At 47.5% G+C, this 25,325-nt stretch overlaps 1 protein-coding gene across 5 annotated transcripts in view; it reads right to left on the bottom strand.

The window, feature by feature from the left end:
• UBR4 (ubiquitin protein ligase E3 component n-recognin 4) overlaps positions 1-25,325 on the bottom strand; it is a 132,444-nt gene that overhangs the window by 23,809 nt on the left and 83,310 nt on the right. For all 5 annotated transcript variants that reach the window (XM_038531798.1, XM_038531800.1, XM_038531802.1 and 2 more), the window contains 25 exons: positions 24,257-24,484; positions 23,462-23,540; positions 22,728-22,973; positions 21,772-21,940; positions 21,168-21,312; positions 20,518-20,603; positions 19,738-19,825; positions 19,290-19,483; positions 17,122-17,361; positions 16,627-16,765; positions 15,761-15,886; positions 15,552-15,680; positions 14,136-14,479; positions 12,494-12,584; positions 12,062-12,146; positions 11,773-11,900; positions 8,085-8,214; positions 7,807-7,964; positions 7,012-7,121; positions 6,191-6,332; positions 5,749-5,830; positions 5,300-5,473; positions 2,797-2,918; positions 1,753-1,950; positions 948-1,028 (listed from right to left, as the gene is read on the bottom strand). In XM_038531798.1, the coding sequence (XP_038387726.1) occupies positions 948-1,028; positions 1,753-1,950; positions 2,797-2,918; positions 5,300-5,473; positions 5,749-5,830; positions 6,191-6,332; positions 7,012-7,121; positions 7,807-7,964; positions 8,085-8,214; positions 11,773-11,900; positions 12,062-12,146; positions 12,494-12,584; positions 14,136-14,479; positions 15,552-15,680; positions 15,761-15,886; positions 16,627-16,765; positions 17,122-17,361; positions 19,290-19,483; positions 19,738-19,825; positions 20,518-20,603; positions 21,168-21,312; positions 21,772-21,940; positions 22,728-22,973; positions 23,462-23,540; positions 24,257-24,484 (3,714 nt within the window). The remainder of the gene's footprint in view (positions 1-947; positions 1,029-1,752; positions 1,951-2,796; positions 2,919-5,299; positions 5,474-5,748; positions 5,831-6,190; positions 6,333-7,011; positions 7,122-7,806; positions 7,965-8,084; positions 8,215-11,772; positions 11,901-12,061; positions 12,147-12,493; positions 12,585-14,135; positions 14,480-15,551; positions 15,681-15,760; positions 15,887-16,626; positions 16,766-17,121; positions 17,362-19,289; positions 19,484-19,737; positions 19,826-20,517; positions 20,604-21,167; positions 21,313-21,771; positions 21,941-22,727; positions 22,974-23,461; positions 23,541-24,256; positions 24,485-25,325) is intronic.

The raw sequence follows: 25,325 nt of genomic DNA, 5'->3' as shown, positions 1-25,325 counted from the left end.
GAGGAAGATGCCCATGTATGCTCTTTGGGTTCCATACCACCATTTACAAGGCAGGCATAGAAGCTTGGTGTTTATTTTTTGTGTACACCAGGGATCAAATCTGTATGTTTCTGTTTTGGTGCGTTAAGTGTCAATGACAAGATGCACTGGACCGGGCAATCTTCTGTGCGTCTCTCTGCTAACCAGCAGCAATACCTGCTGACCAGGATTCCCAGCATAGTGGGAGAACAGAAAAGAGAGAAGCAAAAACATGTGACAGACCAAAGGCCAAACATACCAGCAGATACCACCAATCCAGTGTCTTAAACTCTCCAGAAATATTTGGGACTCAATATGGAAAAGTTCACCGTGCTTTAATGGCACACTAGCTTGCCCTACTTCCATTACTTTGACTAAAAACTCCCCCTGATGAAGGGATGGGAAGAGGAGGGGAAACAGAACACCTAAGACCCTGACAGAGAGGCCAAACGGTATTAAGGGGGCCAAAGGACCAAAGCACCATGCTTCCTTCACTTCCCTTTCCTATCCTCAAGAACTGCCTGTCTGCGTCTCATTTCCCTGCTAGTAAGACAGAAGCCATGCTCGCTCCCTGAAGGCTCCACGTGAGCAGGCCCCTGAAAGCAGAGTGCTCATCTTAGTGGAGAGGTGCTCATGTAGAAAGGATCCAGGACAGCAAGCACTTCCTGTCACATGCCTCCTCCGACACTGTTGGCCTGAGGGGACCAAGCCAGACACGCTTGTCCTCCCCTGAAGCTCTTCTACCACTGGTCAGATGCCTCAAAAGGAGGACAAGATGACTGGCTTTCTCAACAACCAGAGCCAGGAAAGGCACGGCTGTGGAAGCACGGTGACAAGCTGGGCAGGGATGATTAAGAACGGTGCCTCCTGGTACAAGTCTGCATAAGTCAGAAAAGTAAAACCCCACCTCCAAGAAAACAAGCACATACCTCATTCGTGGTACACCAGACTTTCTTGTAAACCTCAGCCACAGGAAGGTCCAAACTAATGATCTTATTGTTCACTAGAAGCTGAACAGCAGAGGAGACGAGGCTGTTATTCCAAGTAATTATAATGCAAGTACATTTCAAGATGAAAGGGTACTTAATGACAGCAGTTCCTAACTCATCACTTTTGTGTTCTGAACTCATCAACTCTCCCTCTCTAAACTGCACACATGTGTGCACAACACACAGAATCTGGGACATAATTTCAGAGGGTACAAATACCCTTAACCCAGACCACTAACTCCAAGTTAAAATCTACTGCCGAAGATCTTCTCCTACCCGGAGTCCCTCTTAGGTTCTGCCAGAAAAACCATTTTCTCTATTTCCCTGAACAGGCTTTCCACCCCATAGGTGACAAAGCCAGATCCTGGAGTTGTCTGCCACAAGGTACTAGACACAGGGCCAGAAATCTGCACAGGGGCCACTGTGCCAGTATTTAGAGAGCTTAATTAACTTGGAACCCCTGGGAAATCTGTCAGAGCAACAAAAATAATAAAATCCTACTCTGTGACAAGCAAAACTCACTCACCATTTGCTTACAGCATGGCAGGCACTGGGTACCCTTTACAGGTAATTAACCTTAACACCAGGTAAGATACATAGGTGGGAACCACTGGCCCCATTTACAGAGGAAGAAGTTAAAGCAAGCTACCTGCCCAAGGTTAACCAGCTACTAAGTAGGGAGGTACCTGGATGTGACCCAAGCCCAAGTTCTTAGCCATGAGAGCAACAATCCTACACTTATTACCTCCATCCCGCTGTCATCCTCCAGGAGAGCCACCAAGTCACAGTCCTGGCAAATCTTGTTCTTTATATCCCTCATAAGTGGCCCAATGCCTGGCTCATTGCTACTATATGGGTTCCCGGGCATCCTGCCCTGTAAGAAGTCTTCTTGTTGGGGGTCCTTCTCCAGGGTTACAAAGAATTCAGTGACCTCATTCTCCTCCTAAAGGACAGAGAGAAGAACGCATTGGCAGGGATGGCATAAAGATATTACAGAAGGATGGCAGAGGTCTTTTGGATTCAGACTATGCTACTTCATTCCATAGAAACAAACACATGGAGGAAACATCTAGCCCCTTACACGTTTTAAGATATAAACAATAGAAACTCAAAGGTGATTCTACATACACTTCAAATAGCCTTCAATATCAAGCATCTCCTCTGAAACTCAAGGGTGGAGTAGGAGAGAAAGCCCACCATGACCAGCACATGGGCCCTGTTATCAAAGCTGTTACTGAACCAAGGAGAGAGGGCTTTCATCCTCCTGCTCGCCTCAAGCAATGCTAGCCCATCCGCAGTGGGACGACTCTGCCACTGATGACCCCCACACCAAAAGGAGGGTCTTTCTATTATGTAACACTCAGGCACACGAAACCCCAAAGAACTCTCATCATTAACTGATAACGCCGATATTTTTCAGCAGGAGAGGGTCTTTGGGTCATACAATGCTCTCGGATAGCTAGGTGAGAGAAACAAACACATGTACATGTGTGCGTGCACCAAACAGAGGTGGGGAAAGCAGAAAGAGAGGGAGCATTTCTTCACTCTAGCTCAATATTGTTTCTTTCACAGCATACTGAATGGGTAAAGCAGCAGGATCTTAGCAAGGTGGGGGTTAGACCCCATTCTTAAGATTGGTCCAAACCTTCAATCTAGGACATAAGACCAAGGAAGGTCATCAGATTTCCCATCAAGGAGCAAGAAAATTAAGACCACCCATAACTAACAGGCTTCTTGGCAGAATGGCGCACACGGACCCCTGGGAGGCACAGGAAGAAGCATGGCTTACGGGATAAATGATGCTGCAGAGCCTCTCAAAGATGAAGACCGGTGTCCGGTAGTCATCCAGGTTGTAGCGCTTGGCTGTCTCGATGCACACAGCCATGAAGGCCTTGGTTTCCGATTCTGTGCCTGCCAGAAATCAAAGTGGCCACGTCAGTTGGGAGAGAGCTTCACATACACAAACCCTGATGAGACTTTACATGAAGCACAATCACCAGCAGGTTCTTTCTTTCCAGTAAAATTTTAAATGCCCTGCATGGCAGTATCAATATTTCAATTGGAAACTTGAAGCTGACCGATTTCCATGCTCAGACCACACTCGGGCATTTGAAAGCCAGAGTGCCCAAGTCAACATAGTACATCTTGCTTCCTCTCAGAATGATCACTTCAAGGAGAGGAACTATGCTTTATTCAACTAGCATCCTTTTGGCCAAAACAGGTACTCAAAAACGTCAAATAACAATCCTAACTGTATTCCAGGCAAATCAAAGGGAAATTATAGCTTCAAGCTTCAACCTTAAGTGATAAAGGCGGACTACCCTCTACAAACCAGAGAGACAACTTCAAGTCACAGAAGGAATATGCGTCAAAAGGATCCACTGTGGGAGGCTTGGGCAGCTCAGTTAGTTAAGCATCTGACCGTCTGACTCTTGGTTTCGGCTCAGGTCATGACCTCAAGGTCCTGGGATCAAGCCCCGTGACAGGCTCTGCACTCAGCACAAAGTCAGCTAGAAATTGTCTCCCTCTCCCTCCATTCCTCCCCCTGCTCATGCGCTCTCAAATGAATAAAATAAAATCTTTTTTAAAAAGGGAAGTAGGGGCAGCCCGGGTGGCTCAGCGGTTCAGCGCCACCTTCAGCCCGGGGTGTGATCCTGGGGACCCGCGATTCAGTCCCACATCGAGCTCCCCGCATGGTGCCTGCTTCTCCTTCTGCCTAGGTCTCTGCCTCCGTGAGTGTGTGTGTCTCATGGATAAATTAATAAAATCTTTAAAAAACGGGGGGGGGGGGGCAGGGGTCCAACTGACATGGCAAGGTCACAAACTGGCTCAGCATGGCATGATGAAAATACATCAGGAATGTCTTCATGTTTGAAATTATGACAGACTACACTTCCTGATCTACTCCCACTCCTCACCACTTAAGTAACATTTATCAGTGAACTGTCACACTAGCAAAGACGAATCAAAACCCAAAACTAGGAGATATTCAGAACCTACAGAGGAAGTTGGTGTCTGAGCTTTGGTTTCCAGAACCTGCCAGGATTTGAGAGCTAGACACAAAGCCCCAGGTCTGCCAAGGTGAAGAATCTAGTGGGAACCCCTCCCCACACACAAAAGTCTGGTGCCCCAAAAGAGCTACACCATGGTACAAGGGTCAACTAGAAGTAACTCTTCCTCTTCCCCAGGCAAGTCACAAAAATGAAATGGTGTTCCCTTATAATCTGGCATTGAGTAGAGGAGAAAAAGATCTCCCTGGAAAGAACTCATAACAGGCTGCCCCTCCCCCAGGGGTCTGTGGCTCAAACTTCATACTACCTAAGGAGGTCTACAAAACCTGAAGCTCAGAACTTCATGAACGACTACCCTAGTCTTCGGCAGTACCTGGAGATGCTTTGCAGAAGCAGTTACAAATCCTCACTGGAGAAACCCATACTTGGCTTGGGCCCTAAAGAATTTTCACAGAGGGTGCCTGGGTGGCTCAGCTGACCATCCAACTCTTGGTTTTGGCTCATGATCTCAGAGTCTTGAGCTCGAGCCCCATGTAAGGCGCTGGCACTTGGCAGGGAGTCTGCCTCACCATCCCTGTCCCCCTCCCTGCACTCTATCTCTAAAAAAAATAGTTTTTTAAATCTTAAAAAAAAATTTTTTTTCCACAGAAAAAACCCTGAAACATGAGCTCACAGTCAAAAATCACAAAATACAAAAGATTTAAGGCATCAGAATCAAGAGCTGGAATAACAAACAGCAGAACTGGATAAATATTTCAAGCATTAGAATTATCAGACACAGAAATGTTTGCTATGTTTGCAAATTACAAGAGGAATGGAAAATGTGAGTGAAAAACAAGTGACCTATAGAGAACCACAAAGACTCAACAGGTAGACTACAGAGCTAACACAGTGAAAAAAAAACTAGTGAACTACATGAAAGAACTGAAAAAATCCTCCAAAGTCAGCATAAAGAGATGGTGAGATGGGCCCAGAACAGAGCAGTAAAGAGAAATGGATGAGAGGGTGGGTTCCACAAGGTTGATGGAGAGACTGGGGCAAAGACAACTGAGGAGATGATGGTGGAGAATTTTCCAGAAAGCAAAGACACCAATCTGAGGACACACACTTCCTTCTATTCTATGACCTTAATATAAAACGTCTAAATGGACTAAGCCCAGTTCTGGAATTTTACAGCTCCAAGCACCAGAGCTTCTCGCCCTCTTTCCTCAAAGTAGAGAGAAGCCTGCCATCGTCTTCTAGCAGGCATCCCCCCTGCTCTGGGCTGCTGGGCAGTGCTACCTGTGGTCATGTCCTCTAGCATCTCAAGCAGCATGTCCTGGGTCTCGTCGATCAGCTTGGTCCTCTGCACCACCAGCTTTCGCAAGCACAGGTATCCATTCAGCACAGTACCCACCAAACGACTTTTAAAATGTCTTTTGATGGACTCCACCTCAACAAAGGAGGAAAGAAGGCCTGTGGGGACAGAAAAAAGCTGCTGCCAGGGCTCTGAATGGGAATGACCGTAAGGAAATTCATGACTTCCAGAGATTATGATCAACTCCAAAGCAACTTCCAAGCAGAGCAGGCGCTCAAAAATGTCAGCCCACCAAAGAGGAACACACAGAGTTTAAATAGGCACTGAGTCAACACAAGAGAGAACAGAGTCAATCTCTGTGCCCTAAGAACAAAGGTCAGCCCCCAAACTATACCCAGGGTGCCTAAAGGAAAGACCCGGAGGCTCAGTCTACCTGTGAGACTTTTGAGGGCGTAACCCTGCTGCAGGTCAGTGCTCAGGGTGGCCTCCTCCAGGGCCAGCAAGCGGGCAATCTCCTATACAGAACAACAAGCAGAGTTAGTGACAGCACTGCTGACGATGTTGGCCCCCTCCAGTTGCAGTCCAGGAGCCCGCAACAGGAACTAGACACTCTGCAGTCACCGTTTTATCCCAATGACCCCTTGAGCTGAACCTCTACAGAACTCCTAAAAAGCTGGGGGCAGTTTACAATGATGGTAAGGATGGCTCAAAGACCAGTAACAGCCGAAATGCCCCCAGCAGGTTGCTGCCTCCTTATGATACACAAAGCTATAAAGATAAATTTTTCAACAAACATTTCTTCTCCGCCAAGAAGGATGGCATGAAGGATGAAAGCAGAAACAGAAAAGGGCTCTCCTGAGCAGAGGGGCGGCTACCTTGGTGATGAGGTTGCCGACGTAGGGCAGGACTCCCCGAGCTGCAAGGTAGACTTTCCAGTGGGCCGAAGTGATGAGCTTCTGGTAGAGAGCCAAGTACTCAGCAGCACACTCGCCAGCTATGCTCAGCTCGTCCAGGTAGCTGCCCCAAGGGACACAGAGCACTGTGAGAACTCCGCTCCAGTGGCTCCAACAGGCACTCTCCGCTCCTCCCACCTCGTCCTCTGCTGTCCTGCGCTCCCCCCCTTCTTTCTGGGCACCTCAGGAAACCCCGAACTTCCCACCGGGGAACTCCCCACATGTGGGGATAACACGCGCACACAACGGGGACACGATGCAGTGAACTATACTCATTTGGACCAACTGGCACCGAGATTTAAGAGTGCCTATCCGGGGAGCGAGACTGCAGTTCGGAGTGGCTTGTGGAGAAGGCAAGTGTACCACGGAGTTTAGTGGCTGATGGTGTGGGCTTTGGAACTCCACCGCCTGGATTCCAATCCTGCCTTCAGCTGACAAGTCCCTCAACCACATCAAGCCTAGGCTGCTATGAGGATGAAATGAGATGGGGCAGGCTGCACATTTATATGCTTCTACAACCTTAACAACCGTGAGCTACCAGTGCTGATGTTCTATTACCACCAGCAGCAGGACCACTCAGCTTTCTAGTCCTTTCCTGTTTTGTGCTCTTCTATGCAGCACAATATGGGTATGGAGCCCAGGTGTGCCTTCTATCATCCTGACCTATTGATTCCCCCAGGAAAATAGGGAAAGCTGACCCCAGGTGAAGCCTGAACACCCTTCCACCCCCACTCAAGCAGTACCTGGTGAGGAGGTCAAGGACCTGCTGTTTGCGGCTGGGAATGGTGGCAAGAGCTTCCACAATGGTGCAGGCTGCCTGCCTGGCTGCCTGCGTTGCTGGAGTGAAGAGCACCTGCAGGACACAGGAGAGAAGCTCCAGCTCAGGGGACAGCCTGCCTCGCCAGGCCCCCAACATGGCACAATCAACTGCCACCCTTCCAGAAGTCCTCTGGGCACTTCTCAGGGAAAAGATTAAAGGTGAAAACCAACAGCTAATGCCAGATGCAACCGTGGTTGCTCAGGAGTCCCCTTCTTCATGGAAAATTTCTTCCTCAAGCAATCTGGAGGATGCCCCTAATGGCTGAACTAGTCAAATAATCAAGTCTTTTTCTTAGCATACATTTCTTTTAACTCTATTTTTGGGATAGCTATACACTAAATACTTCTACCTAGTAAAATATTTCTCATTTTATGTATTAGTGGACAAGTGGATGCCCTTAATTACTTTAATCCTTCCTTATGTTTGACAGAACAAAGAGAGAGGGCAGCAGGAGGTAGGGATGAAAGGAGAAAAAGGGAAAGCAGCATTGAGGCTTTTTTCTGGTTAAGGGGCCAGGGAGGATAGTGGCAAGCACACCAGCTTGAGAAAGGCACAGGAAAATCCTGTCTTGACCAGTCTACCACACTGGTAGCTACAACCAAGAACCTCCCATTGCTTTCTATATCTGAAAGGAAGAGAGAGCAGAGCAGACACATGGGGAGGAGCAGAAATGGGCTGCCTGGCTCTGGGGCAGAGGGCCGAGCACGTGGTCACTCACTTGCCGCAGCCAGTTGTTATGGCCTAGTTTGAGATCCAAGGGGGGCGTCCTCTTCCCACGACGACTCAGGAACTGTTTCCACCTCCACACGTACTTCTCGGTCAAATAGAGGTGGCGGAGCTCTGACTTGCTGGGGGACTTCCCATTGCCATCTATCCCTGGCAGGCACAGGGGTTCACCAGGGGTAAGGAAAGGAAGTGACAGAAAGTAGGGATTGCAGGGCTGTCGTGATATGGGTAAGAGGGTTGACTTCCCCGGTCTTGAAGAGACAGACACACCTCTGATAGGAAGACACTTCTTCCAGGATTCATAGGATGCTTTGGGGTCTCTCTTGAGCCACAGCTGAGCCTGGGCATGGATCTCATTGCAGTACGGTTTGACTGTGGTGAGGGCTTCAACGGGGACGTCCTGCAGGTGGAAGGCCGAACAGGGTGGGGAGCTTCAGAGCATACCTGAGTTGGGCTCCAATACAACGGCACATACGCCCCAGCGGGACATACGCAAAAGCAAGGATCAGAAGGATCAATGTTTGTATCAGTTATGCCCAAATATGTGTTCCTGTTAAAGCATTCTGGCCCAATTTAGCAGCACCAACTCCATGCTTGGCTTCAAGTCACTGCTTTGACTGCAGAGGATAAGATGTAGCTGGCTTCCTATAGACCATCCTACAACCACAAACACCAATTCCTATCCCAAACCTGACTCGCAGTTTCCTTAACCTAAATCTTCAAGGAGTCTCTGAGCAGTCTCCAGAATTTCAAGAGCCACTACTAAGCCGAACTAAGGTGCACAGCAGAGAGATCCATACAGCACTCTAAGCTTGCCGTTCTCAAGCTTTTTGGCCTCAGGACGCCTTCACTCTTAAAAAATTACTTAAGACTCTAAACAGCTTTTGTACGTATGATTCTATTGATATTTACCATGCTAAGAAGCATGAGAAATTCTTAAAATATTTACTAATTTCATTTAAAAATGAGAACAAAAAAAAAAAAAGGCAAAAATAAAATAAAAATAAAAAATAAAAAAAATAAAAAATAAAAAATAAAAAATAAAAATGGGAACAAAGGGACAATGTAAATGACATTTTTTATATTTCCAAAGTAAAAATCATCTGAAGAAGTGACACTATTTTTGGTTTTTGAAAATTTGCCTAACAGACTGCCTTAGTAGGAGCTGGATTCTCCAACCTACTTCTGTGTTCCAACTGTTTGGGAGAAGTTGTTTGGGCTGAAGTGCATGAAAAACACCCAGCTGCATACAGATACACAGCTGGAAAGGAGAAGAATGTTTTACTAGACTGCTCATTTAATTGTGGGTTTCTTTCTTTCTGATACTACTATTAACAAGTTATAGGTTCTTAAAGATTGGCTGTTACATGGAAGCTGAAATCAATGGATAAACTTTTCACAGTCCTTTTTTTTTTTTTTCTTTTCATAGTCCATTATACTAAAACTCGTTTTACCTACTCATGATTCTGTAGCATTTGCTGGTCATTTGGAAAATACTGGCTCACTGAGTTATGCCAATGCCTCTAAAGTGACAGGCATACTTCATTCATTTTTAAAGAAAATGTCTGCTAAACACCCAATTCTGAATGACAACTAGCCTGGTGCACATTTTCCCAAGCACATTTTCTTACAGGGGCTCCGTAAGAAAAGCATCTGGCTCAGCCTGCATCTGAAATAATACCCCATGTGCTTCTCAAGACAAGTGCTGTAGCAGGAGCACTTCTGTGTACTTCCACACTGAATATTAAAAACACAAGTACACCAGAGTCAAGATTTACTAAAATTCACTTGTGCTGCTTCACCAAGGATCCCCTTGAGTCAAAGCACAGGACAGTGAAGAGCCCGGCCAGGAGGGTGGCTGGGAGCTGTCGCCTTTCCCACTGAGGCTCCAGCAGCCCAACCCACCACTGAATATGTGCCCTTAGCACCAATGGTGCCAGACCTGAAGGGGCAAACAGGGTCAGCGGAAGATTCTGCAACAGACATTGACCTCACAGATTCCCGGATAGTCTGGGCAACACCCAGGCATCTGGGAGTCCCAATGTTAGAACTGATGCTTTCTCTAGGCTGGCGTTAAGCACAGTGTGAACATCGATATGGGGCTCTGGTGCTTAGAGGGTAAGCAACTCTAGAAATCTGCTGCCTCACTCTGGAAAAAATCGATGGTTATCTGAAAGTAGGGTTCTTCTTCAATCAAAGGCCAATTTTATCTAAGAATGAGCTCTGAGGGGAAATAAACCTCACCAAAGGGAAGGAAGATGGATACTTAAGTCCTGCCTTTTTTTTTTTTTAAGATTTTATTTATTTATTCATGACAGAAACAGAGAGAGAGAGAGAGAGAGAAAGCAGAGACACAGGCAGAGGGAGAAGCAGGCTCCATGTAGGGAGCCAGACACGGGACTCGATCCCAGGTCTCCAGGATCACACCCTGGGCTGAAGGTGGTGCTAAACCGCTGGGCCACCAGGGCTGCCCACCCCCCCGCCCCGCCCCAGCTTTTTAAAAGATTTTTATTTATTCATGAGAGACATACAGAGACCTAGGCAGAGGGAGAAGCAGGCTCCTCTCAGGGAGCCCAATAGGGGACTCAATCCCGGATGCTAGGATCATGCCCTGAGCCAAAGGCAGATGTTCAACCGCTGAGCCACCCAGGCGTTCCTGCCCTGCCTTTTCTAAGGACTGTCTAGGAAAAGGAGAGTCAAAGAAAATTCAGTGAACTGTTCAGGATCCAGCTTCCTCCCTAGTGCTAACCACTCAGAAAGCAGTCTTCCTACAATGCTAAAGACTGTTCTCACCAAAGGATTCTATCAGGATGGGGCAGGAATCAAATAGCCCAAGGACCACAGAGGAGTAAGGGACAAGGAGCCTCAGGCATGGCCGTGAAGAAGAATTATGGTCCATGTTTTCCAAAGGCTGTTACAAGCACATCAATCTGGGGCTAGGCTATGGTTATTTTAGAATAAAACTTGGCTTTCCTCTCTCACTTAATGATTCACTGAGTGGCTATCATCTGCTAGATATTACACTCTGCCCTGGACATAAAATAAACGTCTAAACTAATGTCCCTGGGTTCAAGGAGCTCACAACCCGCCTAGCAGGGAACTGGATCTTCTAAGGAGCAGCTCACTGAGAGGGGAGATCCTACACAGTAGACAGCATGCAGCGGCAGCCACCATTTACTAGGGACTAACATGAGCCACACAGCATTCTGGGCATGTGACCGCATCAAGTAACTGATTCTTCACAATGTATTGTGCTCTCATTTCAGAGGTAGGCAATCTGAGGAGCCTGAGTCAGTAACTTGCCCAAAGTCACAAGGCTAGTAAATAGAAGAGCTGGGATGTGAAGTCTTGCTTCAGAGCCTAGGATCTTCACCAAAGCACCATGCTGCATGGTCAAAGTCACAGGGGCAGGAAAGAACACTGTGCTCTCTGGGAGCTGTGAGTCCTCTGTCCTCCAATGGGACTGGAAAGACAGTCCTCCAGTAAAGCTGTCTTGTTCAAGGCTCTTGATTTTCATGTTTATTTTACCCTTGAGACTTTCCTCTGAGAAACCTTCTTTCTCAAAAATCCCAACTCCTAATAAATAAAATCTATAAAAGGTGGGGGGGGGGGGGGGTCCCTGGGTGGCTCAGCAGTTTAGCGCCTGCCTTCAGCCCAGGGCGTGATCCTGGAGTCCCGGGATCGAGTCCCACGTCGGGCTCCCTGCATGTAGCCTGCATTTCCCTCTGCCTGTGTCTCTGCCTCTCTCTCTCTCTCTCTCAATCTCTCTCTCTGGGTCTCTCATGAATAAATAAAATCTTAAAAAAAAAAAAATCCCAACTCCTATCTGCTGAAGTATGGCGAAGGAAGTGCTGGTGCCCCACCACGAGCAGGCTGAGTGCCGGGTAAGGCAGGACACCATGCTGGCTGGGGCAGGAGGGGGCCGCCGCCTTGCTCTCTGTGACTCCCCACCCGGTACCTTGTTCTTCTTGCTGGTTGGAGCAGGTGGTTTAATCAACTTCTGCAAGATCCGCAGGCACATGAGGGTAATGTTCTCCACAACCACAGGAGTCTTAATGTTCACGGCCATGAGGAAAAGGCTGAGAGCTAGGGGCAGGGATAGGAAGGACAGGCCAAGTCTCAGTCATAGCACCCTGTACCTGCTCCAGCAAGGCTGTCCATGGCGGCTGCCCTGCCCCACCACCTCTGTGGCTAGAACTGCACCCGAAGCCCCCATCCCCTTTCTGAAAAGCCCCTAACCAGCTCACCACAGCGTAACCGGAGTTCCCAGCAGCTGTCCTCCTTTGAGATGGAATCTGTCAGCAACAGCATTTCATACTGAAGGCTGCTTGCCTAGAAGGCCAACGAGAGGAGACATGAAAAGAGGAGAGTCTGCAAGTGAGACCAGGACTGGGCCTCATGTCCAAGCTCTGATCAGGGAACTCAGAACTAAGATGTCTAGTACTCAGTGGCACCATCAGAAAGAGAAAGGAGGGGTAGAGACCCCTGTACTCCATCCAGCCAACCACCAATTTCTCTTCTCCCTGAGGCTGGCTCTGACCTGGGACAGTCATTCTAGGGTAAGAGCTCTCCAGGCTGCTGCTCCTTGCCTCCCTAGCCACGCCAGGGAGACTGATGGAAAGAAAGTGAGGGAACGCAGGAGAAAGAGGAAGGAGTCAGAGTGTGGCTGTCCTGCTTACCAGATCGGGATTGGCCCAGTGGCCCTTCAGGGCAGTGGAGACTTTGCCAATAATCAAGTCATTCATTTGCTGGGTGGCTTCTGGATTGTCTCTGGGGAAACAAAGAAATGGAAGTCCTGTTACCTACCTGAAGGAGCACAGAGAAAAGGCACTCAATGCCAAGGGCCACCTGGCCTCCCCACGGGCCTGACCACAAATTGGCCCCACAAGACCTGGATCTGGAAGAGAGTGTCCATCACAGCCACCTGCCCCACAGCAGTCACTGGGGAGAGCAACTACAGCATCTAAGAGATCTCCCCATGCACAGCCCAGGCTAAAGAGACCTCCCCAGGCACTGCCTGGTGCACCACATCCTCCAATCTCTGAATTCGGGGGACCCCTGCCAGGATGGGTTACAACACTTTCCTCATTTTCTCCATCTGCCTCCACTTTACCTCCCATGAGGTACCCACATTTCCCACTGACGCCTCACCATAAGAATGTCTGTATTAGTCATGACAATGTCAATTGTACTAGGTCACTTTCTCACTTCCTTCCCTGTTTCGAATAAAAACCAGAGTCCTTCCAATGGCCTAGAAGATCCCCCCAGGATCTGGCCCCCAGAAACGTCTCATTCTCCTTCCTGTTTCCCAGGTGGCCTCCTTCACACCACCTACACAGCTCCCGCATCATCCCCAGCACAGGCCTGCCTCTTGCTCTTAAATGTGAGGTTTCCTATGTGTGCAACCACAGCTGAGACATCTTCATGGCTTGTCCCCTTACTTCACACACGTCTTCTCTGACCACCTTCTCCCAGCAGCAATTCCTGCCACAGTCAGGGGTGCCACCCCAGCTGTACCTCCCTTTCACAACCCAATCTCCTGACACTGTACTTGTGCAAGTATCTTTCTACAGTTCTCCCCACCTGGACTGCAGGCTCCAGGAAGTAGGGACTCTGTTTCATTTACCACTGCACAGAGTCCAGAACAATGCCTGGCATTCAGCAGATGCTCAAAAAACACCCACTAAGTGAATAAATAATACAGCAAGAAACAGTTACCAATCACCTAACATGTCCCGGAACTCATGTCGCACACTTAGTAAATCTAGCTCTGGCGACTGCATCCACAATACTAGTACTCAATAAATACAAGTTATTGCCCACGAGTTATACCATTCCACCTTCGCCACAAGCCTTTAAGGTATTTACTATTATTATCAGTATTTTTCAGATGACGAAAACCTCAGCTCAGGGAAGGTAGGTAAGCTGTCCAAAGCACAGAGATCAAACACTGAGCCCAAGCTTCACTGCTAGGCTACACTGTTCCACTGGCCTCTTCCATGTGAGTCTGAAGTCCAAGTGCCCGGTCACTCCCTTCGCTTCCCTCACCAGAATCCAGAGACTGTTCAGGGAACTTCACTGGAACCAACAAAGTACAAGCCAAATATTCTTTTTATGAGGAAATCTGGTCTCAAATGCTCACAGAGTCTGCTCATCCAGACCCCTGGCCATCTCCTGCACTTCCGCCCTCCTAAGTAAGCCAGCCCGTCTGGCAGTGACAAACACCACACTTTGCACCCCCAAGCTCCCAGCATGGCTGCTACCACCAATTTCTGTGCCAGCAGGAGTTACTGTGTCCACAATCCCAAGGCAGGCGCTGACCGAGTTAGCAGGCACATGAGCTGGCGGACCTCCTCCCGCATGCCTGCAGAGCCCCGACGGAGATTGTAATCAAAGAGCTCCCGGATGAGGCCCTGAGAGACGAGGATGTGCCTCAGGGCTGGATTGGTGGCCAGGGCCCGGAGCAGTGTGATACAATGTTCTGTGACAGCCGAGGCGCAGCCGTAGCACTTGGTGGAGGATGTGTGGCCACAGCCCAGGACAGATAAGGCGCGGTACTGGCTGGCAGTGAAAGTGGGCTGCACGGAGGTTCGGGACGATTTGGTGGCCGCTTCCCTCTGTTGCAGGTCATATTCCAACAACTCTTTTCGTGAAGCAAAGACTTTCTAAGAAAAAAAAAAAAAAGATAAAAGAGATACAAATTAGCAATTAAAGGAAGGAGAAAGGGAAAGTTAACTAGAAATCAGGTTTGGTTTGAAAAAACACTTTAGGGGTGCCTGGGTGGCTTAGTCGGTTAAGTGTCTGCCTTTGGCTTAGGTCATGATCTCGGGGTCCTGGAATTGACCCCACCTTGGGCTCCTGGCTCCGTGTGGAGCTTGCTTCTCCCTCCCCCTCTGCTGCTCTCCCTGCCTGTGCTTTCTCTGTCAACTAAATAAGTAGGTAAAAAGATAGCTAGATAAATAGATACATAAATAGATATATATATATCTATACATAAATAGATACATGCATGATCTAATTTAATCTTTGTGATGACCCCACCCATTAAATATTTCATCCTTGTTTTACAGAGCAGGAAGCTGAAGCTTAGGAAGATTGGTGTGCCCAAGACAAACGGCAGAATCAGAACTCAAGCCCTGATCAGAAGCACATGTCCTTAACTTCCATGTAATGCTGTCTCATAAAGAACAAACACAAAGATCAGAGATGTAGGCCCATGAAACAAAGACAATTCTAGGGGGCAAAGAACCAGCTTGTCTGTGGCCAGCCTCCCATCCCACGGAGATTAGGTCAGTAATATTCCATTGGCCTCACAGCCCACCTTGGTTGACTGGCATTGGTGTGCCCTGCCCCTCCAGTCTACAAATATGGCATATCAGAAAAAAGAGGGAACAGAATCTTGACACCCAGTTTTTTAAAACTTGCCACCCCTCTGCTGAAAGATGAGTTGTGAATGGGCCAAGGAAAACAGATTTATTTATTTATTTATTTTTTTGGAAAACAGATTTATAATCATCTGTTATCCTTAGTCTTCTGGAACAAATTCAGGTCTCTGCCAAGCACCAGAAACTATAGTGGGAGAGAAGCTAAATGGTGCAGCGACCTAGACCTTGCCTTTTCAGCCAACTGAGCAAGGGAAACCCAAGATTTGAACTGCCGGAGCGGGGCAACAGGCCTGCTCTGAAAACAGGAGGGGTAACACTTGACAGAACACTAGAGCGGCTCCAGTTCCTCTACCTGGATGATTTTGGAAAGCTCATCAAACGAGTTCTTGCAATCTCCACAGTACTCCTGAGCCAGCTGCAGGATGTACCGATTCACGCTGGCTGAAGTGGAACTGATGCCCCCAGCTGTCCCCGAGTCATCCTGCAACCCAAGAGGTATGCTGTCAGCCTCCTGCTTCAGACCCAGAGCCCTCTCCAGATGCCCCTCTAGCTTGGGGTTACCTGTGGCTTTTCAGGGGCTGCCTCGTTCACTTTGCAGAGCAGGTTCTCCAGCTGTGGCCGGTGTCCCATCAGCTGGTGATACACTCGGTCAGCTTTGTCCAGAAGTGTATTAATGTTGGAAACAGCCTAGCAGGAGAAGACAACTGTGTGTGAAGGCTTTTCCTTGAGTGATCCCAACTGCTAACTGTTTCCTGAAACATTTCCTACAGGTCAGGTTCTGCGTTTCATACATTCATCACTTCTATTCCTCACAATAATCCCTGGGGTTGGTACATTATTTATAGTAACATACAATATGTATCTAACACAATATACATAAAAATACACAATGCTGAGAGAAGTCATTTTCATTAGGTCACATAGCACTAAAAAGACACAGCAGGAACTGGAACTTTGGTCCTTCTGACTCCATAGCTAAATGTTCTCTTGCTTCCCATGCTGCTTCTAGCAGCAATCCCAAAAGCTCCCCACTTTTGACTATCATCTAATCCCTAGTCCCACCACACCACACAGACTGAGAACCAGACCCTGGATAAGCAGACACTGCTGGAAGGCCAACAGCTGTAATACGAGACATCTCTGGAATAAATGCAAGGCACTCATCCGACTTCTTCCTGCCTTTCCAAATCTAAAGTTACATGCCCCTTGAGACATTCTAGTTCACTGCCAACATGCTCCAAAGTCCTATGTAAATCACATGTTCCAATGCCATTATCTGCACCCGCCTGAAAGCCAGGTCCTAAAGAGAGTGCTGAGTCAAGGAAGACTTGGGTGAAAAGGAAAAGCACACTGCCCTCCAATAGCCCTGCTGCCCAAAGCTCAGAGCAAAGCCACTGTCCTTGAGTATAGGACAGACCCAGCCTCACCTTCTTCCGGTCTTCTTCATTCTCAATGGGATCCACTGCACAGCAAGGCTTGGCATAGAGCATAAAATCGAAGCGAGCGTATTTACAGAAACCACAGGCATTGCAGAGGAAGGGATCTTTTTCATCGTAGTTGATGGACCTAAAGAACCAAAATGTTTCGGTCAAGGAGGGGCGGCAGCAGAGGTTTGGAGTGGTGTGCAGGGACTGTGAGTGCCACACGCATATTCTGGAACTGTGTCAGGATGACAAGAGGTGAGGATGCTTACACAACCAGGTAATGAGAAAGGATGACTTGGAACTAAGCTGAGGGATCCCCACCCCCAGGCTACCACGGGACAGGTGCAGGCACCGCTCTTTCTTCCACCACCTTCTAGCCTTGAACTCCACACACCCATAACCCTCCAATAATGATGAAGGCAGCAAACACCGAGACTCTTGTAGGGGATACAAGGGACATACGTGGCCCCAACCGGGGCGACACACTCTCCCCCTCACCTGCATTTGTGACACTGGTAGACATTCTCTCCACAGTTGCCACAGACCCCTGGGTTGGCAGGGACGGAGGCACTGCAGCGGGGGCACTGCAGGGTCTCTGTGGAGGCCTGATAGTTTTCGTAGAAGTCCGCAAACTCAATCATCAGGTTGGAGGCCACAATGGGCAAGGGCAGGTCGATCTTCACCTCTGTCTGCCCAGGGGTCAGCTGAACTTTCTTGGCCTTATGCCAGCGAGCCGGCCTAGGAGAGAGAGTGGCAGCTAGAGGGATAGAGGGCCGGGGAGCCACTTTCATACCCCTCCAGTGACAGAGGTCTGAGGAGACAAAGAGCAAGACTGTCCCCGTGTGTTCTCCTAAGGTAGTCATCACTTTAAGAAGTGAAGATACAGCAAATAATACCAACCTAATTTTTAAAACATTCACTATAGAAAAGAATATAAGCACTTTAAGGTGCTCTGTAGAATCATTTTTTCAGATTCTAAAAAAATAACAAAAGACATTACTCCAAAAGTATGCTGCCCTGAAGCCTGAATCCCAAGAGGTACCATGTGCCAAGTACAGACCAAAAAAAAAAAAAAAAAAAAAAAGCATGTAATTATTTAGAATAATCACATTAATCACAGGTAATATTTATTGGGCACTTAATATGTGCTAGGCTCTGTTCTCAGCACATTACATACACTAAACTAGTTCTAATCCTCAAAATAACACCCTAAGAGTGGACTTATCTCCATTTTACAGTTAAAGAAACAAAGGCAGCACAACTCCCATGTCGAGACAGGTAGGAGGGCGGGGGTGTAAACCCACGGTCTTACTACAGAGTCTGAGCTTCCAGCTGCTGCACCGATGCTACACGACACAAAATGAAATCCACCTCCTCCAAAGGCGGTGGGTTATCCCAGTGAGCAGCTTCTACTTGCAGGTCACCAATGTTAGCTACTCCTCAAAGGAAGAAAACTTCCTGCAGGCAGTGCTCCTAGCAGCCGTCCAATGATGTGGTAAACTCTAGCTTTACTCTGCCGCTCAGAGTGATACCAATACTTCCATTCTGTGCACAACAGCCCCAAAAGTCTTACTATTCAAGCAGCACCTCCCCACGTCCTCTGCCCAACAGCAGTGCCTGAGATTTCAACAAGAGATCGGTTTCTGGGAGTCAACACTATAACCCACGCTGATGCCTTCTTTGGCCCACAAACGACATGCCCCCACTCAGACACTGGAAGATGTGAGCTAGAAAGATCCAACTTGGGCAGATATAGAGGGAAGGTACATGTGGAAATGGAAGGACAGCCTGCGTACTAGAGGAGCTTCTTGAGACTTACTGCCTGCTCCATGAGCAAGAAAACAGTGTCTTAACTGAAAAAATGACAACTACTTCCCAATACAGATGTTATAGAAAACTAGAACTGCCCTAATTAACATGAGTAGGAGGAGCCTGAAGTTCCCTCACTCAGCTTCCCCTCCCAAGGAAGGCTGTGAATTGCTTCCTGAGACCCCAAAGGCTCCACTGGACATGATTTTATTATTTTTAATTTATTATTATTTATCTATGTATACACATATGTATGCATACACACATAGATTTTATTTATTTATTTATGAGAGACCCAGGGAGAGGGAGTAGCAGACTCCATGCAGGGAACCCGATGTGAGACTCGATCCTGGGACTCCAGGATCACGCCCTGGGCCGAAGGCAGACGCTAAATCACTGAGCCACCCAGGGATCCCCATCCATGGACATGATTTTGTTTTTTTGTTTTTTTTTTTTTAAAGAGAATGTCTCTTCTTTTTTTTTTTTAATTTTTATTTATTTATGATAGTCACACAGAGAGAGAGAGAGAGAGAGAGGCAGAGACACAGGCAGAGGGAGAAGCAGGCTCCATGCACCGGAAGCCCGACGTGGGATTCGATCCTGGGTCTCCAGGATTGCGCCCTGGGCCAAAGGCAGGCGCCAAACCGCTGCGCCACCCAGGGAGCCCCATGGACATGATTTTAAAAGAACCTTTGTCAACACCCTTAGGAACTGTGTCTCACTTTTGTCTGCGTCATGACGCAAGGGGGTAAGAAGATCCTACCAATCCCTACGGATATGCTGCTTTACCCGATTCTAGCAATCAGAGCCAGCAAAGCCTTACAAGCTGCCCCTTCCCAAGTCTGAGGAGCCCTTACTTGTTTTTTAACTCTACGATGGCCTGCACAGTCCGGTTGTTGTAATAGAGGTTGATGGTCCGCACCATCTTTGTCCGTTTCAGATCTCCAATTTTCACTGTCACTTTGCTGATGGTGTGGCTGCCGATGAGCTTCACAACCTGCTGGGTTGTGGTGTACCGCGTGTCCACTTTAATGGAAGACAGCTTGATATACTAAACACAGGAGTACACACAAAACATTGTATCAGTTCAAGGTAACTGGCTCATCCTGCCTTCTTCAAAACTGATCACTGTAACCCACTCTTCATCCATGGATAAAGTTTCTATTAAGGGTGGTTAAGTGTGGCAAGTAAGCATGCCATACCACCAGTGACCAAACACCTATGTGGCCACACTCAAGCTCCAGTAACAAGAAACCCACTAGCCCTGCAAGCCTCATGACTGCCCCTGTTGAAGACGGCACTTACACAGAACGGCACCTCTGGATTATTACACACCAGGCAGGGATCGCTCTCCAGGTAATAGCCATCAAATTCCACTAAGCCAGACAAGGTGCTAAGGAAGAAACCAGTCTCAGCATAAAGAAATCTTCATCTTAGAAAGCACTGAGCTTCACGAAGAAGCCATGAATGAGCCACTGCTCAACATTCCCTGAAGTGAGCCCCACCCTAGTAAGAACATAAGGGGAAGTGAGAACTCCCAATAGGGCTTAGACGTCACAGGAAGGGAATTTCAACCAATTTACCAAGATGGTTCCTATTTCTGAGCTGTTCTGAGGTCAGAGGAATCCTAAAAAGTGACATTAAAATTTGACTCCAAGAAGAGTCACAATTAGATTTACTAAAAAAAAATCACTGAATTGTATACTAAAAATAGGTGATTTTTGTGATATATAAATTATACCTCAATGAAGTTTAGAGGGAAAAAAAGTCACTATTAAAACTAAAGAAATAACAGCTTGTTTAACCAGCAAATAGTCTTTCAAAAGTTTTTTTTAATATAGCTATTTTCTGTAAACTTATCTGATTTAGACTTAGACACTTGAAATTGAGACATTCTCAAATTTCTGCTTACCAAGACTTAATTTAGCAGTCACATTTTGAGTACCCCATGGGCACATGGCCTCAGCTACATGGGAGGGATTCGAAAACCAACTAGGCAGAGATGTACTGATTCTTATGTAAAGGCCAACCAATGTGGAAATAGCAACTGGGACTTCAAACAGGGAGAAAGCAGAACAAGCTCACTTGTAAATATTGGAGTTGGGATGGTTGGTAAGAATGTGGTTTTGGGTCCGCAGAATTTCCACAGCCTTCTGTGAATACTCCTTCAACTGAAACAGAAGTCAATAAAAAAAGGCCACAGTTAAAGCCCAAGGGAAAGTCTTACTGGCAAAGACTTCTGTCTTCTGTCTAGCTGATACTGTCCAAGAAGCACCAGGCCTCTCAGCCCCCACGTAAAATCATACAAGGCTGGGCCTAACTCCTACAAGTGTCCAACAATCTTTAGTGACAGCCATCTCTCTAGACCCTGTACATGAAAATAATTTCTATTCCCAAGGAGAAGTCATGAAATGGTTATCCAATTGCAGAGACACTTTTAGGGATGTCATCAGGGCTGCCAGGAAAACCTGGGGTACACCTTCTTTCCTAAAGCAACTTTAATGGGTTGCATTTTCCTCCCCACCTGATTACCTCCTGTTGGCTAAGGCAAATTGAGCCTGTACTTATTTGCTAACATATGTTATCTGTGTGGTATGTATGTTGGCAGTGCTTACCATATACCTAAAAAGATTTCACATATGCACTCCCTATGCGGGTTGATGATGTTCTTAACTCAAAAGAAAAAAAGGTCAAATATGCCAAGTCAGCCCCTCTGACCATATGTCAATTGTTACCTTCTTCTCCGTTTGTGGGGTTTTCAAGGAGAAATATCCTAGTAGGTCCACAAACTGGGCAGCCTTACGACCATAGGCTGGGAGTTCTGGCCATATGGACCACATCAGATCTAACAGAAGTTCCTGTTGAGATTTACTAGAGTTTCTGTAGATAAAGGATAGTTCGTATTACCAATCAGCAGAAAACCTTGTGGTTCTTTTTATTCATCAACTAGGCCCAAGTACCATTTTTATAGATATACATATCTACCTCCCCACAACCAGGGGTTAAGTTTGAATTGTTTCTGCACTCTTTGGGCAGTAGATCCTAACAGGCATAGCTCCAATCTTTCCTATCTTCAGAAGGTAGCCTAAAGAGTGAAGCCTGGTCGCTTTACAAACTTGTAAACACAGCCCTCTCAGGAAAAATGATCATTTCTTACTTAAAACATCACTTTAAAGGCAGATAACTTGATGCAGACATCTATAATAGTCAAGAAGACCCAGGCTGATATAAATACTGACACTGGGACTGTGAATGTGTGATGTAAAGCAAGACAGAACTACATTGTCCACTGGGATCCTGGACCCATGCAGACTGCCAAAATGAACCCTGGGACCCTACCTGTAGATATGCAGGGTCAGACAGTGGGCCTGCCAGCGCACCGAAGAAGAATTGGACTCTAACAGGAAACAACGCAGGAACTGAACCAAGGTCTCCTTATCTGCAAATTTGTTCAGCTGGTTCACCAGAGCTGTGCACAGCTGGTCCTCCTGGCTGCCTGAGCTCTCACCTGCAAAATCAGGGGAGGACTGAGGACTGGAAAGCAGGAAATGTGCTCTAGGGTCTCAAAGCTGTTACTACCAGATGGAGACGGAGGCAGTTCAGTCCATTTCTAAGAGTTTCAACTAAATGATTTTAATTTGAAAACAACTTTAACTTGTTTACTGGAGAACAAAAGGCCAGCCCCATATGAGACCAGCAATAATACTGCTACCAAAAAAGCACAGGACGAAGTGCCGACACAGGCCTGGCCCTGAGCACACATACAGCTACCCTAGAGGGGGGAATCTCCTTTCAGGGGTTTGCTCCCTGAAACAGCTGTCTGAAGAATTAACTGGGAGAATGTAAACCGCCTGCACTGCTCTCCACCCTTAATCACCCATCCCAGGACTCCACAGACCATGAGAAACAGTAAAACAGAAAGGCTTTTGCCTTCCTGATAGTAAGAAATCAGCCAAAACACTTCCATGTGTAGAGATTTAACAGTTTACCAGGCATGTTTACAAGCATCATTTGAGGCTCACAACCTCTCCACAAGGCAGGTGTCCTGTATTACTTCATGGGAAAACTTGGGTTACTAAAAATGTTTAGTGCACTCTCACCTTTCTTTGGTATGGGAATCCACATGATCAAGGTGTAATTGACAATGGAACCAAAACTAGATACTGGACAGCCTCTGAGCTGTCAGGTCCTAGTAAATAGGGATAAAAGCCCTTTCCAAGGAGGACCATAAACCATGTGCTCCAAGAAATCAGAACACATTGCCCTGGTCACCAAGGTAAGAGAGTAACGTTTACCCTCTTTCTCCTTTTCCTTTTCTTCTTTCTTGCTTTTCTTTGTAGACGACTTGGACTGTGTCGTGGCCTGACCAGAACTGGCAGCCACAGGGGCTGTGGAAGAGGAGGCACTCGAGGAGCCCGCCGAGGCTGCCAGCGCGGCAAGGACTTTGCTGCCACACAGGGCACAGGAGAGCAGCTGCAGCAGTACTGGGGACACCCCCTCATCCACCAGGAAGCTGACTTGGAGGAGGAAGTACAGGACGGCTGCAGGCAGAGGAGACGGGTCTCAGCTCAGAGACAAATGTGCTGGACAGAGGTGCTGCAGGGGCCACATCAGCACATGCTGGGACTGCCCCCACCCCACCAGCTGGCGTTCTGAATCTTCTCTACCAGATGCTGCCCAGAATTCACACCTTGTGCACAAATAACCTAGTAAATGTCCTGACAGCTACCTAGCCCCACTTCTTTCAATAAGACGATTCTCTAACTCCACAGGCTCCTCTTTAGCTGTAGCTCCACAAACTGGAGGTCAGCTACTCCTACTGTGCCCCCCTAGAACCCCCATTTTTGCATCTGACCCTTATCAATCTCAAGTTTTGACTGGTCTTCTTAGCTAGGCAGAGTTCTAGCTATGTGTCTTGTTCACAGCCCTATCCCTGGCATCCAGTTCAGTGCTTGGCACAGGGCAGGCTTCAATAAGTAGTTCTCAAAGGGATGAACAAATAGGCACTGAAAGGAGCTGCCCTGCTTACAATCGTCTTTGATGCAGAATTTCTGCCAGTTGACGGTTCGCTGGGCAGCAATCTCTGCACAAGCCTTCAGGTGCTCCATCTGAAAGGGAAACCAATTGCCAGAATGAGTAAGCCCACCAATTGGCCTGTGCCATACCAAACATGCTCTCCCTTGAGGGTGATCCTGTGCCCCGGTGAGCCACCACACAAATACCCTTTGTTTTCAGGGACCCTTCACACCACTCATTAACACAGCAGGAAAGATAGGCCATGATGGGAAACTATGATCCAGTTTCCCTTTTTTTCTTTTCTTCCTACCCTCCCAGTTTACTTTTCTCTTGTTGAAAAAACAACTGTAAGGACAAGAGTTTTAGAGTATACGTGATACCAAAGATATTCTCATCTAGAGGCTCCCATGCAATATATTCAGTTCGATCCCCAAAATCTGAACATCTTCAGGCACATCATTTCTTTAGTATTCAAGGACAAAAATCAGAGATTTGCAAATTCCAGGTTGATCCTATCCTATCCATATGAGCCAATGACACAGGAATAAGCCCAAGCTACTCCTCCTCATGATGGAACCACTACCAAGTGGAGTGGGGATGGTGAGGGGGTTATCTCAGATCTTGAAGCCAACCACACTTAATATACATGTGATGCTTTAATATACATGTGATGGATCCACCCTGAACTCAACTGTGGCTGCTGACATTCTCTGAGTACATAAAAGCCCTATACCAATCCATCCTATTGCCTACCTGACTCTCATCACAAGCCCTCTCCCTATCCCACCATACCCCTCACCCCTCATACCAGGCTGATGAGTGTGTCATACTGCAAGGCAGAGCCTGAGCTGGCTGTAACCACACTTGCCCGGAGGAATATCCCTTGTTCCTCCAGCAGCTTCTTGATCCCACGCACGTGGGAGTCCAGGGTGTGCAAATCCCGGAGCTGGCGATACTTTTCCTTTGACCCACAGATGAAGAGCAGAAGTTTGCGGACTTGACGACGCACAAAGGGAGTTTGCTGGATCATCAGGTACTTGAGAAGAAAGGCAACACAAAGAATTAAGGGCTTAGGAAGTGTACCACCAGTGGCTCCCTGGGCTTTCATGAACTGTTAGTGAAAAGTGGTAAGAAACACACACCAAGCTATTTCCTCATGGCCAAGCTAGCCTCCAGTGAACTTCAGTATTCCTGACATGGGCATGAGAAAGCTGTCAAAGAGGGAGAAACAGTAATATTCCTGCTCTCTTACTGGGAAGGTTCTGGAATCTACAGGGAAGCTAGCCTCTGCTCCAGCATACCCAGAGTGAAATGGTCAGGAAAACATACTCAGAATCTCTCTTTCAGGTTAAAGAGGTGGAGAAGAGGTTGAGTTGTTCCATCCATATAACCTGAAATGGTCACCGCGGGTATGCTAATAGCCTATTCTTCCCAGAGTTAATCTCAAACTTGCTGTGATGGCAGCTAATCTTAAGCTCGCATCCCTCAGCTGCCTCTAACCCCACCCATCACACGCTGCTCTGCAATAGCCAGTCCAGAAGTGTACTAACTATGCTTCTCTGACAGCTGGCTCCCCCTCAAGTCCTGCCAATAGAGAACAAAAACAGGCATGAGAGGGTACAAGGAAAAACCATTAGCTCCTTCCTGTCTGCCTGCTATCCTGGTAGCAGCCCTTCGCTCTGGCAGCCTCCATCAGCTCTTTGGTGTTTAAGGACAAACCATCCACAATTGGTTCTAATCATCAGCATCTTCCCGTACTTCCAGAATCAACTGCATCATGTCCTCTCAGAGCTCCTGGGATACCAGCTACAGCACCCCTCCTCAGGCCCACCAGGCCGACTCCACTTCAGACACAGGGCTTCTGATGCCTGCTGCCT

The sequence above is a fragment of the Canis lupus genome, chromosome 2, assembly GCF_011100685.1.
Source record: "Canis lupus familiaris isolate Mischka breed German Shepherd chromosome 2, alternate assembly UU_Cfam_GSD_1.0, whole genome shotgun sequence".
NCBI classification, from domain to species: Eukaryota; Metazoa; Chordata; class Mammalia; order Carnivora; family Canidae; genus Canis; species Canis lupus.
The sequence above is the reverse complement of the archived record's forward strand: the minus strand, read 5'-3'. Positions and strand labels throughout refer to the sequence as shown.